The following is a 19,977-nucleotide window of genomic DNA, read 5'->3' as shown; positions in this document are numbered from 1 at the left end:
CTCAAAAGGTCAATAATTTATTATTTATATATAATGCATACTTTGTTTTCCTCTCTCATTTTGTAGGTTCTGCCGGAGACTTCCATTTGGCCTCAATGTGAAATTAAAGTAGAAAATCACATCTACGTGTATGTTGCTATCAGGATGTTGATTCATTAGTCATGCCTGAAGAGGGAAAGTCTGTTTTAGGTGGCTGACTACCAGCAAAAATAAATGCTTATCCTACATGTCAAGCATCTCTACTTTTTACTGGAGTGAAAATCCCCTCCAGATACCAACAGAATATCAACTGCAGAAAATGCTTCACATTTTAAGGATGTCGGCAACCTAAATTCATGTACCCTATCTGTACAGTTGTTGTGGATGGTTTGCCATCTGAAAGCTCCTCAAGTTCTTATCCAGGCCCTGTGTCTGTTTCTGAAATGTCTCTGCTTCATGCTTTGGGTCCAGTGCAGACCTGGCTGGGACAAGAGCTCGAGAAATGTGGCATTGATGCCATGATTTACACTCGGTATGTCCTCAGTCTTCTGCTGCATGACAGCTATGACTACGACCTGCAGGAACAGGTATTTACATATTTTAAGTGTTTTGTGAAAACTGATTGTATCTGTATGTATACATTCCTCTTAAACAAGCGCTTTTATACTTTAAAACTGAGCTATTCATGTGTGTCTGCAAACATTTAACCTGTCAGTGACCAGATGGTAAGATTGCCTTGGAGTGTCAATCAGCCTGTGTCATCGAGCACCCTGTTAAGTGCAGTTATTTTCTCCGTAGTTAGACTTTCTCACTGTTGGTTACGTTTTGGCATAGACTCCAGATCTTGTCATGGACTGGTCATAGTTTGGTGACCTGCTACCTTTGAGTAGCAGTGCTCTGGAATGTTGATTTCTACTATTTAGAAAACTCACACATTATGAATAGATATTTAAACATTGCGTCTATTATACTTCTTACCATCCAAATTTAATATCGTATTTTATCTGCAAGAATGATGTTTAACTGCTTATTAGTCAGTATGTATGACAGATCAGTAGACTTAAAGTTCAGTAAAACACACAATTTTGCTACAAGTCAGGGTGTGTCACCTTGCAAGTTGGTCATTACACATTTTATTTGACTTTGCTGCTGAGTTTATAGTGAGAAATTGGGCTGGGTGTGGTGGTTCACACTTACAGTCCCAACACTTTGGGAGGCCAAGGCAGGAGGATCCCTTTAAACCGGGAGTTTGAGACCAGCCTTGGCAACATAGAACCCAGTCTCTACAAAAAGTATTAAAAAATTAGCCAGGCATGGTGGCATGTGCTTGTAGTCCGTAGCTACTCAGGAGGCTGAGGTGGGAGGATCACTTGAGCCCAGAAAGTCGAGGCTGCAGTCAGCCATGATTGTGCCATTGCACTCCAGCCTTGGCAACAGAGCAAGACTCTGTCTCTCTCTTGCACGCATACACGAGAGAGAGAAAGAGAAAGCAAGAGAAACCAAATACAAGTTCTTGAAAAAAATCTTAACCTCAGTCTCATTCTTAAGAGGAGCTACTGAAAGTGAGGCCTGCCAGAGGGAACCAGAGTCGTCAGTAGTGAATAAATGGGCTCTGGGTGACTTCTGTCTACAAATTTCACATAAAATCTTTTGGTTTTTATAGACAGTAAAAAGAAGGAGGTATTTTGTGGGCAGTTTTTTTGCTGTTTTAAACCATCGTTACCCACTGAAAGCAGGAAGAGTTTCATTGTCAGAAGAAATTGGCTTTGCCCCTCCAAACCACACAAAAAAGCTTCAAAGTCCTATAAATAACACATACAGAGGATTTCACCAAGATGCTTAACTTTTTTTTTTTTTTGAGACAGGGTCTTGCTCTGTCACCCAGGCTGGAGTGCATTGGTGTGATCATAGCTCACTGAAGCCTTGAACTCCTGGGCTCAAGCAGTCCTCCCACCTCAGCCTCCCAAAGTGCTGGCATTACAGATGGGAGCTACTCTTTCCAGCCAGCTTAACATGTTTTATACCTCAGTTGTGCAGACCGTGTTTGATGAGAGGGGTTTCTCATCATGTCTAGCTGGACACAGCGGCATTTTTTTTTGCTTCCAGGTTGCTTGCTGCCTTGGCTGGCATTAGGTCAAGTAAGATTTTGAAGGGATTAACTTATAACCTGATAATCAGCAAATGTGTTATTTTGGTGGTCAGTATTTTGTATAATTTCCTTACCAGAGCTCTGTTATCATCTTTCTGGTAAATGTCAAATATGCTCCTTTACAGGCAAGTAAGATGTTAAATCTACAAACATGGAAGGACTTTCATTTCCAGAAATGAGGAAAGTATTTCTCATCATTCAAAAATTGTGTACTTTATTGTAAGCATGTACTCACAGGGAATGATTTTTTTTTTTTTTTTTTTTGAGACAGGGTCTTGCTCTTTTGCCCAGGCTGGAGTGCAGTGGCGTGATCATAGCTCCCTGCAGTCTTAACCTCCTGGGCTCAAGCGATCTTCCTGCCTCTGTCTCCTGAGTAACTGGAACCACATGTGTGTGGCACCCCACCCAGCTAATTTTTAAAAACTATGTCTCTTTCTGTTGCCTAGGCTGGAAAGAATACTTTTTTAGTAGGATTTGAACTTCTCATTTCTTAAGAGTTGTATGTCAGCTATTATCAGTCTAGAATATTTAATCAACACCAATAAATTTACTAGCACAAAGTATGTGCTGGGTGCTACAGGACATATAGGATAAAACAGGCCAGATGTTAATAAGATTATAGTAATAACATCTCTGATCAGACTTGTGAATCCTCTGGTTTCTTTACTAGCTCTAGGGGGTTGTGGTCAGAGATAAGATGAACTATCAGTATCTGCAGCTGTGTTTTATCCTCCCTCCATAGTTCTGGTTCGTTCCTCAGGACACAGGACAGATAAAGGTTAGGGAAAACATAACATGTCTGGAGTTACAAGGAGAATCCGTAGGGAAATAAAAGACCCTAAAATACTTTTCTACTTGGTCCAAAGTAACAGCTGTGTGTGCCAAGTCCCATGCCAGTGAAGAAGGTCAAATTTTAAATGATACCTGTTTTAGTAAGACATGACTTGAGAATCCTTTATCCCCTGCATTGCTTTTCCGTGAAGTTACAGTCCCTTGTTAAAGGTGGCAAAAGCCAGATGCCTGACTCAAAGGGAGGATGTGCTTACTGTTTCCCCAGGCAGAGAGGATGCAGAAGACAAGGATGGTTCTCTTCTAGCAAGAGTAAGGAGAGTGGAAGGGGCCTTAGCTTCTGTCATTCAGAACTCCAGCTAACAGCAAGGCCGACAGACCTGGGTGAAGATGTGTGCCACCTTTCCTGATCTCTGGCTCATGCCTGTGATAACGCAGCCCCTCGAGTGGAGGCCAAACCACTGTACTCCTGGGTGTTCATTTCCTCACATCTTCGCTCACCCCTTAGTCCTTGAGTTAGTCTAGCCATGAGCGGCCAGTTTTAAGACCCATCACTTTTCTGTTTTAGGCTAAAGCAAACACACAGTGCTCTTGAGTTCTGAAACAGATTTTATGCATCAGTTTGGTCTCAGTTGTGCAGGATGATAAGGAAGTAAAGCTGATCAGATCCTAGTCTTGTTTAAGGCTGAATCATCTATAAACCTCTAATTTGGGCAGGGTTATAAACACATTTGTGGTGGTGGGCTGGTTAAAATGTAGTTCCAGAGAACCACTGCCTTGTAATATGCAGATACCGTCACTGTGCCGGTAGTTTTATTTCCACAAATGTTTCTTCTTTCTTTTTTTTTCTTTTTTTTTTTGTTGTCGTGATTACTCTGTCTGGGAAGTACATTCTAAGATAATCAGGAAATCACTACATATCACTTTTATTTTATATAAACTGCTTTTCTCACCCATCTTTCAAAGCCTAGGTCACCTCTGTCTCTGAAACTTTTTCTGATAATTTCTGATGAAAGCAATGTCTTCTACCAAACTTGATAATATTTTACTGTAAAGCTTTTCATTATCATTACTGGAATGTATTCTGTTTCTCAGTAGGTTATAACATCCATATGGGCAGAAATCATATATTAATCTTTTTAAAAAATGTTTAACCAGCCTGGGCAACATAGTGAGACCCCATCTCTTGAAAAAAATTATCTGGACGCAGTGGGGTTTACCTGTAGTCCCAGCAACTTGGGAAGCTGAGGTGGGAGGATCGCTTGAGCCTGGGGGGTGGAGGCTGCAGTGAGCAGCGATCATGACGCTGCACTCCAGCCGGGGAAACACAGCGAGACCCTGTCTCTTAAAAAATAAATAAATTTAACTTTTTAAAATGAAATAATTTCAGACCTCAGAAGAACAGCTAGGATAATACAGAGAGCTCTCATGTTTTCTTCAGTCATCAATTGTTAGTATTTTCACACATCTGCTTTCTTTTTTTATTGATGTATAATAGTTGTACATATTTGTGGGTATTTTGATATTTTGATACATGAATATAAGATGTTATGGTCAAATGAGGGTATTTGAGTTACCTATCTCCTTAAACATTTATCTTTTCTTTGTGTTGGAAATAGTCCAATTCTTTTCTAGCTATTTTGAAATATACAATAAATATTGTTAGCTGTAGTCTCCCTACCATACTGTTGAATACTAGAAGTGACTTTCTGTTTATGTGTATGTTTGTACCCCTTAGCCCACTTCTCTTCATCTTCTACTTTTGCTTTATTCCTGTCTTCTCTTCATGCTGACCTCTCTGAGTAAACTAGCGTGTACTTTCTAAGACCAAAGACTTTCCCTTAGTCATATTACAATGACAAAATTCAGGAAAAGTAGCATTGATTAAACTTTATTGTCAGATATACAGTCAATATTCAGTTTTTGTCACCTGTCCCGATATTGTTTCTCATTGCAGTTTTCTCCCTCGTCTAGTATTTAGTTTGAGATTATGCATCGACTTTAATGGCCACATCTCCTTAATCTCCTTTCATCTGTAATAATTCCTTGTTTTTCCTTTGCGTCTCATGACATTGACACTTTTGGAGAGTCCAGGCCAGTTTTGCAAAACATCCCTTAATTTGGGTTTTTCGGATATTTCCTCATGTTTAGAGTTGGCTTGTGCGTTTATGGTAGTAGCATTGCATAATGATGTTTCCTTTTTTTCTGCGTGTCACATCAGAGGGCCAGTGACGACAGTCTGTATCATTCTTGGAGATGCTGACTTGGTTTATCATGGTTCAGATGGTGTCTGCCAGTTTTCTCCTTGTAATGAATAAGCGATCTGTGCAGGGAGACTTTGATACTTTTACCATCCATTGATGTTCCTTGCCTGAATCAGTTATTAGTTGGGTGGTTGAAAAGTGGTGATTTTCCTAACTCAGTTATCCCGTCTACATTTAGTAGTTGACATTTTACTACAGTGCCTTCCATGTTTTAAAAATCAGTAGCCTAGTCCCATAAGGAACATCACAGCATGTAAGATGCAGCACCAGCCACTTAATATGTAAGGATTGCCTTATTCAGCCTGCAAGCCAAACCTCGAAAGTAAGTATTAAGCTCCCACAGCCTGAAAGTGAATGGCATGGCAGTGTGCATTGACTGGTGACCTGGAGCATTAAGCTTAGATCCTGTACATCTTACAACACATTTATCACGTTAGTTTAAAACATTTTACAGTCTTACTCAAAAATGACTAAAAGGAGAACTTCAGTAACATTATAACTTAAAATGGGAGTTAACTTTTCCTGCCTAGAGGTTGTGCTAGATTGATAGTTGATAGCAGATCTCCCCATGATCTGTCACAGGTGGGAAGGGATGCACTAGCAGATGAGGGTGTGTTTCAGTATTGTTCTTATAACCCCAAATATGCTTTTGTTTCCTTTATAGCTAATTAAACTACCATTGAGAGTTCATTAAAACTTTTCTTGTTATACATGGATGTTCGCAGCATAATGCATTCTTTGTTTATTATTCTTATTAGGAGTCTGCGATGATAACAGAAAACCCAGCTCAATCTGGCTTAAACAGAAGTAATAGTAAAAGCAAACACATGTGTATCATGTGCTGTGTGCCAGCCACTGTTGCAGGCACTCATTTTCCATTCACAGTAACTCATTTAATCCTCCTTACACCATCCTGTTATTATTTGTATTTCATAGGTGGAGATACTGGCAGTGGTTAAATAGCTTGCCCAAGGCCACACCGCTAGTAAATTTTGGAACATTTACTGGATTAAAAAACTTGAAATATGTGGGAATTAGGGCTGACCCCAGTGGCAACTTGATCCAGGGTCTGCAGTAAAATCAGTGCCCCATCTTTTAGCTTGCCTTCTCTGTTGTCTTTTTTTTTTTTTTTTTGAGATGAGGCACTCACTGTGTTGCCCAGGCTAGAGTGCAGGGGGTGATCTCAGCTCACTGCAGCCTCTGCCTCCTGGGTTCAAGTGATTCTCCTGCCTTAGGCTCCTGAGTAGCTGGATTGCAGGTGTGCATTACCACGCCTGGCTAATTTTTGTGTTTTTAGTAGACACAGAGTTTCACCATGTTGGCCAGGCTGATCTCGAACTCCTGGCCTCAAGTGATCCACCCACCTTGGCCTCCCAAAGTGCTGGGATTATAGGTGTGAGCTGCCATGCCCGGCCTGTTTTCTTTATTCTCAAGCTTCACCCCTACCCTGCCCGCTGTCAGCTCAGACTCACACCCTTTTTTGTGTATGTGTGTCCAGCAGAAGGAGCAGGCTTCTCATCCTAATAGGTCAGCTTTGCTATGGAACTGTTCCTGACCTGACCACTGCAGTGACAAGACTTGGGTGGCTAGGGTACAGGCACCTAGAACCACAAGGTCTAAGAATTGGAGAGGATGATTCTCCAAGGGAAATATGGAATGAGTAGGGTGCTGAACCACCCCAAAAAAGTCCTGTCTAACTACCTGTGTACAAAGTAGTGCTTTCTTTCTCTCTTTTTTTATTTTTTATTTTTTAAAATTATTTATTTATTTATTTATTATTTTTTTTGAGACGGAGTCTCGCCCTGTCACCCAGGCTGGAATGCTGTGGTGTGACCTCGGCTCACTGCAACCTCCGCCTCCCAGGTTCAAGCGATTCTCCTGCCCCAGCCTCCCAAGTAGCTGGGATTACAGGTGCACGCCACCACGCCCGGCTGATTTTTGTATTTTTAGTGGAGACGGGGTTTCACTATGTTGATCAGACTGGTCTCGAACTCTTGACCTCGTGATCCGCCCGCCTCGGCCTCCCAAAGTGCTGGGATGACAGGTGTGAGCCGCCGCGCCCGGCCGATTTTGTTGTCTTTCTCTAGGAGTTTTTTCTTTGCAGACCGCCTCCAAAAGTTCTTTCATGGTGGCCCTGCGTCTGAGTGACGCCTTGCGGTGCCGTTGGGCGGCTAGGTTTCTTCTTTAGATCTGAGTGGCGCCTTGCGGTGCCGTTGGGCGGCTAGGTTTCTTCTTTAGATCTGAGTGACGCCTTGCGGTGCCGTTGGGCGGCTAGGTTTCTTCTTTAGATCTGAGTGACGCCTTGCGGTGCTGTTGGGCGGCTAGGTTTCTTCTTTAGATCTTAGGACTCCCAGAACTTTACTAACTGCTCCATGTAGAGAACAACCATGAACTCTCTACAAGAATAAGAGGTTTTTTTCCCTAAACTTTTTATTGAGGCATAAAATGCATACAGAAAAATGTACAACTTGATGAATTTTCACAAAGATCATATCCCTGTAACTATAGCCACACACAGAAATGGAAGATTACTGGCAACCCAGAAGCCGCCCTCGTGTCCCACACAGCTTCAGAGTTCCTCACATGCTCAGAGGGGAGGCCAGCAGAGTGGCCTCTGCTTCCGACCCCTTCCTCTTGCTTGGATCCTGGCATCTGTATCTCAGGTGTTCTTCCTCTGGCCCTAAGAGTTCACTCCAAGCTCTGCTGCTTTCTTTGCCTCTTTAAAGGGCCACCTTTTTCTCAGCCTCTTGTCCCGGACCTAGGTCAGCATATTTCCCCAGGAAGGAAGCAGCTGCAGATGTCAGTGCCCTGTGCCCACACCTACCTTTCCCTTGGCACTCACTGTCTTCTCAAGGCCTAGCACCTCAGCAGGGCTCTTATGCCCTGCAGCAGGTGATGTAGGTTTGGTTTGGCTTTGTGTCGTTACCGGCTTTTCTAGTTAATCTAGGCAAGAGAGTTGTGCTGCCACCAATTACTTTTTAAAAGAGAGTATTTATTTGTTTAATGGCATAGTTTGGTTTTGATACGTATTTTGTCTTATCCTCAGTCTTTCCCTGACCCACTGTATTTAAAATAGAAGCCTCCCATTCTCAGCCCTCTTACCTGCTTTATTTTTCTTCATGACATTTTTTATTGCCTGAAATTATATGATTATTTGTGATTTAATTATGTCTCCCCTACTGGCATATGTAATTCATGAAGTTGGGCACCTTTTTTTTTTTCTGGAGAGGGACTCTTGCTGTGTTGCCCAGGCTGGAGTGTAGTGGCATGATCTCGGCTCACTGCAACCTCCACCTCCCAGGTTCAAGCCATTCTCCTGCCTCAGCCACCCGAGTAGCTGGCATTACAGGCGCCCACCACCACACCTGGCTAATTTTTGTATTTTTAGTAGAGATGGAGTTTCACCATGTTGGCCAGGCTGGTCTCGAGCTCCTGACCTCAAGTGATCCACCTGCCTTGGCCTCCCAAAGTGCTGGGATTACAGAAGTGAGCCACCACGCCCAGCCAAAGTTGGGGACCTTTTCTGCTATGTTTTCTGTTGGATTCCCAGCCCTTAAAACAGTTCTGGAATATACAAGAGGCTCAGATACGTATTAGACAAATGGATAGCCACATGCTTCTTTCTCAGACCTGTGGCTTGTGTGTAGGAGGGAAGCATGCTAGGAGTGGATATAGACCCCTAATCACACACTGGGGCCTGCCGTGCGGAGAGGTTACTGTTGCTTGTTTTAAATCCCCTAATCAAATTGTATCTTCTAGCTCAGAGTCCATCCTTCTAGAAATGTAACTGGATTATTACATTTATCTGTATTTGCCCACAGGTTGTGTAATAATAATCCCAGTCCTGAGTGCTAGGCGAGACTCATCCCTTCTTCATTCAACAAACCTCGTTTGCTCCTTCAGCCTATTTGTAACATACTCCTGTAGCGTGTCCTGTTCAGCATTACACTTCTTGAAAAGCTAGCATCTGCGGTGTTTCCTGTTACAGTTTATTAGAATCTTTAACAATAGGAACTATAAAAGTCTGACCCTAAAGCGCTCCTTGTGTGTGTCACTGCATATACTGTATTTCAACAAACATTTATTCAACAGACTTTAATTAAATAACCTTCTACATCACAAGCATTGTTATTTGCATTTAAACAAGACTTCCTATTTTTATTCTCTTATTTCAAATCAGCATTTCAGAGCTCCAGGAAGAAAGTCAGGAATATCTTTCTAGGACCTTCCCTATCCCTGAAAACTTCCTAAGAATTATTCCATGCTATTACTTGAGCCCAGGAGTTTGAAACTAGCCTGGGCAACATGGAGAAACCCTGTGTCTACAAATAATACAAAAATTAGCCAGGCATGGTGGTGTGTGCCTGTAGTCTCAGCTGCTCGGGAGGCTGAGGTTGGAGGATCACCTGAGCCCAGGGAGGTCGAGGCTGCAGTGAGCCATGATTGTGTCACTGCACTCCAGCCTAAGCAACAGAGTGAGACTCCGTCTCAAAAAAAAAAAAAAAAGAAGAAGAAGAAGGTGTTCATGCTACTGATGGAAGAATATATACATGCCAGTATTCACTTTGACTCCCATAGTGACAAAAACCATTCTGGGTAGTAGGTATGAAATAGCATATACATCACTGGATAATTCATGAAGAATTAAGCAGGCGATATCAGAAGGGTTATAAGGTGAAAAAACTAGTACCACTGACCCAGACCAAAATTTCCTTTAATAGCACCTTGACTTTTATCCCAAGTGACTTTCAGACCTCCAGTCTCCTGTTCTCTCTTTCCCTTTTGAGATTTCCCCCACTTACTGTAAGTCAGTATCACATTGTTAAGAACATAGGCCTTGGAGTCTGAAGATCTGGGTTCTAACCCCACCTTCTTTACTTTCCAACTTAGACCACTGACTTGGACAAGTTAACATCTCTGTGCCTGACTCTCCATTTCTTTATTATTATTATTATTATTATTATTATTATTTTATTTTTAGAGATAGGGTCTTGCTTTCACCCAGGCTGGAGTGCAGTGTCTCTCAGAGCTCACTGAGCCTCGAACTCTTGGGCTCAAGGGTCCTCCTGTCTCAGCCTTCCAAGTAGCTGGCACTACAGCTGTCTTTTCATTTATAAATTGTACAAATTATGTACATATCTAATATCGTTACTGAGGATTAAAGGAGATTCATTTATTGACCATATAGGTGCCAGGCATCGTTTTATATACTGATAATATAGTTAGAGGAATACTAGACACAAAGTAAATGCTCAGTAAATATTGACAACTATTGCTATTGTTGTTGCTATTCATACTATTCATACAAACATTTCCTTCAAATAGTTATTTTCCTATTAACTACTCCTCTTCTAGCAGGTAGGCTAATGCGTTTGTTAGAGGCAAAGATAAGCTGCTGATACAGTATTTCCAACATTTACCCTAACAATCTCAATTTGAAATATTTAGCCCTGTCATATATCCTAATTATGCATTCAGCAAACATGGTCACTATAATATTTCTGGATGTAATTATTACCTTTGACACAACTGGGTCCCTTTAAAAGGTGTTCTTTAAGACTGACAAATTCCAGTGGCAATTACTGTTATTTTTTGTGACATGATGACCAGGTTAAAAAAATAATAAATTTTAGGAAACTAAAGTAAAAATCTTTTGATGGTACATATAGATAGAATGAACCTGGATTTGTTCACTGTAAATGTTATAATGGGAGGGGTAGGGGTGGTTCTCTTGAGTTTAAAAGAGAGTTGTTTAGCACAAAAGAAATACTTTTATTTGTGATAAGAGTGTTGTTGCCTAAGAAACTACCCCAAAACTTAGTAGCATTAAAACAACAACAACAACACTTATCATATGACAGAATCTGTAAGCAAGGAATTTGGGCAGGGCTCAATTGGGTGATTCACCCAAAGTCACTCATTGGTACTGAACTGACAGGCTGAGCTGGAAGGCCCAAGATAGCTTTACTGACATGTCTGTCATCTTGGCAGGTGTGCTGGAGGGCTGGACTCAGCTGGGATTGTTGACCAGAGCCTCTTCATGTGGGTCAGGAGGTAGCTAGGCTTATGTGGTTGGCTGGGTCCCTCAAAGCGAGTAGCCCAAGAGAATCAGGTAGAAACTTAAGGCCTTTTACCACCCAGCCTTGAAAGTCACATAGAATCACTTCCATTGCACTCTGTTGAGCCGACTGGAGCCCACACAAGTTCAAGGGGAAGAAGCATCACTCTCTTGATGGTAGAACCACCACTCTGTCAAGGTGTTTGGTTTTGAAATTTTAGACCACCAAGGACAAAGAAGCAGCTACGGTTTTTCCAAAGAAAAAACAAGCCTTACCCAAAGAATTAGGATTTCTTTTTATTAGTAGTATACTTTAAGTTCTAGAGTACATGTGCACAATGTGCAGGTTCGTTACATAGGTATACATGTGCCATGTTGGTTTGCTGCACCCATCAACTCATCATTTACATTAGGTATTTCTCCTAATGCTATCCCTGCCCCAGCTCCCCACCTCCCAACAGGCCCCGGTGTGTGATGTTCCTCTCCCTGTGTCCATGTGTTCTCATTGTTCAACTCCCACTTATGAGTGAGAACATGAAGTGTTTGGTTTTCTGCCCTTGTGATATTTTGCTGAGAATGATGGTTTCCAGCTTCATCCGTGTCCCTGCAAAGGACATGAACTCATCCTTTTTTATGGCTACATAGTATTGCATGGTGTATATGTGCCACATTTTCTTTATCCAGTCTATTATTGATGGACATTTGGGTTGGTTCCACGTCTTTGCTATTGTGAATAGTGCCGCAATAAACATACGTGTGCATGTGTCTTTATAGTAGCATGATTTATAATCCTTTGGGTATATACCCAGTAATGGGAATGCTGGGTCAAATGGTATTTCTAGTTCTAGATCCTTGAGGGATCGCCACACTGTCTTCCACAATGGTTGAACTAATTTACACTCCCACCAATAGTGTAAAAGCATTCCTATTTCTCCATATCTTCTCCAGCACCTGTTGTTTCCTGACTTTTTGATGATCGCCATTCTAACTGGTGTGAGATGGTATCTCATTGTGGTTTTGATTTGCATTTCTCTGATGACCAGTGATGATGAGCATTTTTTCATATGTCTGTTGGCTGCATAAATGTCTTCTTTTGAGAAGTGTGTGTGCATATCCTTTGCCAACTTTTTGATGGGGTTGTTTTTGTCTTGTACATTTTTTTAAGTTCTTTGTAGATTCTGGATATTAGCCCTTTGTCAGATGGATAGATTGCAAAAATTTTCTCCCGTTCTGTAGAATTAGGATTTGTAACTTATAGTGTTGCATTTGAGAGTATATGGAGCAATACCTTTCAGATTCTGAAAAAAATTATCTCCATTCTAAAAGATCTTACCCGAACTAGTAAGTATGAGGATAACGAAGATAGCTTTTTTTTTTTTTTTTTGAGACAGGGTCTTACTCTGTCACCCAGACTGGAGCACAGTGGCGTGATCTCTGCTCACTGCAGCCTCCGCCTCCCAGGCTCAAGCAATTCTCCCACCTCAGCCTTCCAAGTAGCTGGGGCTACAGGTGGGCACCACCATGCCCGGCTAATTTTTGTATTTTTTTTTGTGGTGACAGAGTTTCGCCATGTTGGCCAGGCTGTTCTCAAACTCCTGGGCTCAAGTGATCTGCCCACCTCTGCCTCCCAAATTGCTAGGATTATAGGTGTAAGCCACCATATGCCCAGCCTAAAGATAGCTTTTGACAGATGAGGCTTCTAAGGTTACTGGGAGTATTCTAGGTCTGTTACCTGATACATATATTATTATTCTTAAAACTGTACATTTACATTGTATATTCTCTGCTATGTGGGATAAATTCCACATTTAAAATAAATCTGTTAAGATATATGCCAACTGTTGACAGTAGTTACCTCTGAGGATTGATGTTGGGGTGGAACTGACTTGTACTTTCAAAGCAGCTTTTTTTTTTTTTTTGAGACAAAGTCCATTTCAAAATTGTTATAAAGGTTGCTTGAAGCTAATACATGTTTTTGGTAGTTTATGAATTGATACGTTTAAAATAAATAAAGCTGGCCAGGTAAGGTGGCTCACGCCTGTAATCCTAGCACTCTGGGAGGCCAAGGTGGGCGGATCACTTGAGGCCAGGAGTTCAAGACCAGCCCGGCCAACATGGCAAAACCCTCTCTCCACTAAAAATACAGAAATTAGCCAGGTGTGGTGGCGCATGCCTGCAATCCCAGCTACTCAGGCTGAGGCACGAGAATCTCTTGAACCCAGCAGGCAGAGGTTGCAATGAGCCAAGATCACACCACTGCACTCCAGCCTGGGTTACAGAGCAAGACTCTGTCTCAGAAATAAAATAAATAAAGCTAAGTATTCTTCTTCTCAAGCTCCTAGGAATGACGTTGATTAATAAGATTAGTTTTAGCTCTTATATGAAAATTGATTCAATTTTTTCCCATCACCATCAGGTTTAGATTTTGCATTAGCGCTTACGTTAGGCAGAAGAAAATACATAAAATTTTACACATAAGGAATATGAAAATAATTTCAGAGTGAGAGTTGGTGTTAACGATGGGTACACAAATTCCTATACTTCCCAAGACACCATTAACACTTTGTGTGTGTGTAAAATGTTCTCATGGAATAGAGAAGTTTTAAATATAAATATCCAATGTTTTAAAACTGACATTTCTGCTTTTATGTGCAAATGTGAATGCATCAATACAGAGAAAACTAGGGATGGTCCCTGAGTGGCAACTGCCAGTTTAGGAATCACCTTGAAGGAAGAATAAAGGAATAGTGTGTATAAAGGAATAGTGTGTACAAAAACACAGAAATAGGAGGGGCCTGATGCTGTAAGGTCAGAAAAGGGTATGCTGAGGAGGGGGTAGTCGAAGGTCAGAGTGGGGCAGGCCCGCAGGAAACAGACCCTGAAGAGACTGATGTGCTGTGCGAGGGTATTTCTAGTTATGTCCTAGAGACAAAAGACCTGTAGATCGAGTTTAGCCAGCAGGACTTAATGGCATAGCAGTGGACAGATGGGCTTGGACCACTGAAGGCAGGGAGGTCAGTGAGGGGAGGTCATCACTGTGGGCTGAAGACCTAGTAGGAAAAACAGGAATGTAGTTAACCTGAAATTATGCTTGTTTGATTGGAGCGGCTCATTTTTTAGGGGCAAATAGGGGTTCTTTTGAGCAATATATCAGTTGATTTATTACTGAATGCTGTCCTCAGAATCTGACTGTATCTCATTCACAAGCAACCCAAAGTCTGGCCTAAATTGGCTTACGGAAGAAAAAAAGGCTCAAATAACTAAAAGTCCAGAAGTTGGGCTGGCCCCTGCTAGGTTTGATTCAGAGCTTCCCAGTGTCATTCAGGCTTCTGCTCTGCCTCTCTGCCTACCTCTTTTTGTCAGCTTGGTTTTGCAGCCAGCTCCTTGTAGGGTAAAGGGCGGTGACAATGAGCATGCTTCTGGGATCATATTCTCACACACTGTCCAGAGGTCATGTTCCCTGCATTCCCAGCAAGAACCATGAAATGTGCATTTCTGATTGGCCACGTGTCTCTCTCTGAGCCAATCTTTGTGGCCAAAGGGATGATGGGGGTAGTGTTAATCCCATGCAGACACATTGTGGTTTTGGTCATTTAGGCACTGTTAGGCAGGGGCGTATGCTCAGCAGTGAGCCTCCAGTGACTGCTGATGTATTTCCAAGTGGCGTGTGCTTTTTCTCCCCCAGTTCCCAGTCTCCCTTTTGATAAAGACAGCATGGGAAAGTCAATCAGAACTCTAGCCTTACGTGACCTCCCTGTAGTGTCTAGAAAAGTACCTGATAATAGACTCTCGTGCTAGGGAGTTCCTTAGTTGTATCCGCTTTTGGTACTTGATAATTATGTTCTTTCTTTAAGATTAGGGCTTTCTGAGTAACTATTTGACAGATGTCTAATATTTTATGTTTATGTATAAGCAGACTTTTTTTTTTTTTTTGAGACACTCCTAACCTAGTGATCCACCCACCTCTGCCTCCCAAAGTGCTGGGATTATAGGCATGAGCCATCGCCCCCAGTCATAAGTAGACTTTTAATAGTACAGGATAGGAGGCTAATAGGATAACAATAAGTGAAATAGAAATATCTTGGTTCTTTTTATACTCATTTCTTTAAACTGTGATTAACAGTTGAATGCTGTTAAATTTTGGTTAAGTTATGATACATTAACATAGTACGTTAAGCCAGAAAAAAATAGCATGAGGGACCTCTCAAATATAAAGAGCAGAATGCAAACAAGTGTGTGTAATATACTATTGTTTATGTAGCTTTTGCTACAGATTTGATGTTTCTTAATTCAACCTAAATAATGTGATAAAGTCACTCTAACATTGTTTGAATCATAAATAATGTCAGGCTGCTTCATACATTTTTTATTCTGTCACAAGTTAAAACAAGAAGTGAAAGCTCCATCTCCACACAAATTTATCATGGGTAAGTTGTCCAGGCTCAAACTGCTCTTCCAGCAGCATTTTTCATACTTGATACACAGTGCAAAGGAAATTTCTTTATCTCAAAATCTATTTGCCTACTTAAGTTAGCAAGGAGCTTTCATTAACTTTCATTCCTTAGTATTAATCTACAATATACTGACATGCTAGAAGGCAAATATCAAGATACGAATTTAACAGAATTCTATAAATGCCTTCTAACCAAATATGTTCAGTTAAACTCATGCTTGTGGATTAATACCAGCATTTGGCGATTTCTATTTGTGTGAAGACATTTTCAAAGATGAAATACATAAACTTTTTTTATAAATCAGCATTAACAGGGCAGTTAGGTAAGGAAAAGACATCCAGATTGAAAAGGAAGAAGTAAGACTCTAGTCACATATGACATGATCTTGTATAGAATATAGGGAAAATCCTAAGGAATGAAATTAAGAAAAAACTCCATTTGCAATAGCATAAAAAAGAATATAATGCTTAAAAAAAATTTGACAAAAGTGCAAGACTTCTGAACCAAAAACTGTAAAGCATCTTTGAAAGAAATCAAAGAAGACCTAAATAAATAGAAAACATCCCATGTTTGTGATCAGAAAACAATACTGTTAAGACGGCAATACACCCCAAGTTGTTTTATAGAATCAAGACAGTCTCTCTTGGAATGCCAGCTCCCTTCATCGCAGAAATAGACAAGCCGATCCTAAAACTCGTGTGGAAATGCAAGGGGCCTTTTTGTGACTGAGTGTGTGGTAGGTGGAACATAGCAGTGTCCAAGTTAGCCCTGGTCATTTAACCTGGTGCAATTTCATTGCAGGAGAATGACATCTTCCTGGGCTGGGAGAAAGGAGCTTATAAGAAATGGGGAAAGAGTAAGAAAAAATGTTCAGATCTAACTCTAGAAGAAATGAAAAAACAGGCTGCTGTCCAGTGTCTTCGATCTGCTTCTGATGAAGTAAGTTTGCATTTTATTTCTAACACTTAAGAGAATAAAAGAAGGGGTGTTTTAAGTTTACAAATATGACAACTTGACCTCCAAAAACTGGGAAAACAAAGTACTTATTTATTTTACTAAGTAACATGAACGTTACCACTTTTCCTTTATGGTATTTTTCCATATTTTCTGAAGTTTTATATGCTTTTCTTTTATATGTGCTACTCTAATTTTAAAGAGTATACACAAAATTTTATATCCTTTTTCCAACTTGACTATTTCATCCTGTTATTACATTGTCTTTATTCTTTTTAGTGGCTAAGTTGCATTTCATCAAATAATATTTCAACAGCAGTATAATATTATAATATAATCTTTATTACTGGATGTTTACCTTGCTCTTGATTTTTTTTTTTTTTTTAAGACAGTGTCTCACTCTGTCGCCCAGGCTGGAGTGCAGTGATGTGATCTCAACTCACTGCAACCTCCGCCTCCCAGGTTTAAGCGATTCTTGTGCGTCAGCCTCCTGAGTAGCCAGAATTACAGGCACGTGCCACCATGCCTGGCTAATTTTTTTGCATTTTTTAGTAGAGATGGGGTTTCACCATGTTGGCCAGGCTGGTCTTGAACTCCTGATCTCAGGTGATCTGCCCGCCGTGGCCTCCCAAAGTGCTGAGATTATAGGCATGAGCCATTGCGCCCGGCCTGCTCTTGATTTTTCTGTTATGCTGTCTAGAATATGTTATGTGGGGTTTTTCAGTGGTCTGTATTATTACATTTGGATACGTTCCTAGAAGGGAATAGCAGTTCAAACACTTCAAAAGTACTATATTGGCATATGATTTATATATTTTTTTGTTTTTAGAAAATATTACAATATTATTTAATTCTTTTAGCATTTCATATAAAATATTTCTCATGTCTTTCAGTTTCCGGAAATAACAAAATAATTAAAAAATATCTTCTGCAGTTAATATTATGAATTCTTATTTTATTATTCACTCTAAGATGTTATCTGTGAGATCATAACTACTGAAAGAATTATTTTGCTTTGACCATGCTATTTGAGAAGGTATGGTTTAAGAACATTTATGATGCAAGGCCAAATTGAGCGGATTCTGACCTCCAGAAACTTCCTTCCTGAACTAATTGTTGTATGGTCTAGTGTTGCGATCGTTGGCTTTGTTATCTTTGACAATCTGCAGAAGTTTATTCTGTCTGGCTGCCACTGATGCAAATGGTTTTTAAGGCTTGCTTAGTGTTTCCCACCTTTCTGTTCTCATCCAACTCCTAATTATCTCTGAGGCCAGGAACAGTGGCTCAACACCTGTAATCCCAGCACTTTGGGAGGCCAAGGCGGGCGGATCACCTGAGGTCAGGAGTTCGAGACCAGCCTGGTCCAACATAGTGAAACCCTATCTCTACTAAAAATACAAAAATTAGCTGGGCATGGTGGTGCATGCCTGTAATCCCAGCTACTTGGGTGGCTGAGGCAGGAGAATCACTTGAACCTGTGAGGCAGAGGTTGCAGTGAGCCAGGATCGTGCCACCGCACTCCAATCTGGGCGACAGAGGGAGACTCCATCTCAAGAAAATAAAAAAAGAATTGTCTCTGAAAGCCTGACTCCCCTGGCCATATACTCATGATACATTGTGTATACCTCAAATAACATGGCCCTCACATCCTAAGTTGTAATTATTCATTTGACTGTGCTCACTGGGCACAAGGACCATGAGTTACCTATCTTTTCGACAGAGGGAGACTCCTTCTCAAAAAAATAAAAAAAAAGAATTGTCTCTGAAAGCCTGACTCCTCTGGCCATATATTCATGATACATTGTGTATACCTCAAATAACATGGCCCTCACATCTGAAATTGCAGTTATTCATTTGACTGTGCTCACTGGGCACAAGGACCGTGAGTTACCCATCTTTTTTTTTTTTTTTTTTTTTTTTTGTGGCTGAGTCTTGCTCTGTAGCCCAGGCTGAAGTGCAGTGGTGCCATCTTGGCTCACTGCAAGCTCCGCCTCCCGGGTTCATGCCATTCTTCTGCCTCAGCCTCCCGAGTAGCTGGGACTACAGGCGCCCGCCAGCATGCCTGGCTAATTTTTTGTATTTTTTAGTAGTGATGGGGTATCACCGTGTTAGCCAGGATGGTCTTGATCTCCTGACCTCGTGATCTGCCTGCCTCGGCCTCCCAAAGTGCTGGGATTACAGGCGTGAGCCACCGCACCCAACCAAGTTACCCATCGTTTTTATCTCCTACTACCTAGCACAGTGAGTGCTTATCACATGAAAGTTACTGATTTTTTTTTAAATGAATCTAACATTCATTTTTTAAAAAGCCTACCCTTTCATCCAATTATTTTTTCTCTTCCCAGCTGTTTTCTTCTCCCCCACCTCTGATGTTTTAACTTCTTAATTTCTTTTTCTTTTTCTTTTTTCTTCCTTTTTTTTTTTTTTTTTTTTGAGATGACGGAGTCTTACTCTATTGCCCAGGCTGGAATGCAGTGACGCAAACCTGTCTCACTGCAACCTCCTGGGTTCAAGCGATTCTCCTGCCTCAGCCTCCCGAGTAGCTGGTATTACAGGCATCCGCCACCACACCCAGCTAATTTTGGTATTTTTAGTAGAGGCCAGGCTGGTCTCATTCCTGACCTCAGGTGATCCACCTGCTTCTGCCTCCTGAAGTGCTGGGATTACAGGCGTGAGCCACCGCACCTGGCCAACTTCTTAATTTCTTGAAGTTGCTGCTTCATACAGCATGGGATAGGAGTTTGGAAGTTACCACTTATACATACAGCTATCTTAGGCACCATTTCATTACAACAATTAGGAACATAATTAACCTGGTTTAAGGAAGAATAGAAATATGTGTAAAGGATACAGGGATATCTCACTGAAGCCAAGTGCCAGAAGTATAGCAGCCTCACGAGAGACCTGAACTGGGACTTATGTGATGGACAAAGTCACTTTTGGTAACAACCAACCTACAATCTCATTTCCTTCTGTACGTGAGTCAGGATCATTCCCTCTCTGTCTAAACTCTGGCTTTCTCTGCTTTAGCACATAGTGAAGAATGGCCATTCCAGCTTCCAGCCCAGCATGACCATGGAACTCTACTGTCCAAAACCATTCATCTAGAGAGAGAATCTGATTGGCTGGGCTTGAGCCAGGTGATTGAGCCTGGGCTTAATCAGGCTTGAGCCAGCCTGATTTGATAAGCCCTGGTGAGGGGGCAGGGCTGCCTGGAGGTTCATCACTTTAGCAGGGGCTGTGAGTGACGTGCCCAGAGAAAACTTTGTGGTTAAAATGGTGGGTTTTTTGGTTTTTTGTTTTAATTTTAAAAAATACAGGGACAGGGTC

General features: G+C 41.3%; 1 protein-coding gene across 23 annotated transcripts in view; it reads left to right on the top strand.

The window, feature by feature from the left end:
- KIAA0232 (KIAA0232 ortholog) overlaps positions 1–19,977 on the top strand; it is a 99,339-nt gene that overhangs the window by 41,702 nt on the left and 37,660 nt on the right. For all 23 annotated transcript variants that reach the window (XM_024246066.3, XM_024246065.3, XM_063723781.1 and 20 more), the window contains 2 exons: positions 67–566; positions 16,495–16,632. In XM_024246066.3, the coding sequence (XP_024101834.2) occupies positions 336–566; positions 16,495–16,632 (369 nt within the window). In that variant the 5' untranslated portion in view covers positions 67–335. The remainder of the gene's footprint in view (positions 1–66; positions 567–16,494; positions 16,633–19,977) is intronic.

Source organism: Pongo abelii, chromosome 3, assembly GCF_028885655.2.
Source record: "Pongo abelii isolate AG06213 chromosome 3, NHGRI_mPonAbe1-v2.0_pri, whole genome shotgun sequence".
Lineage (NCBI taxonomy): Eukaryota > Metazoa > Chordata > Mammalia > Primates > Hominidae > Pongo > Pongo abelii.
Note: the sequence above shows the minus strand (reverse complement) of the source record. Positions and strands in the feature narration are given on the sequence as shown.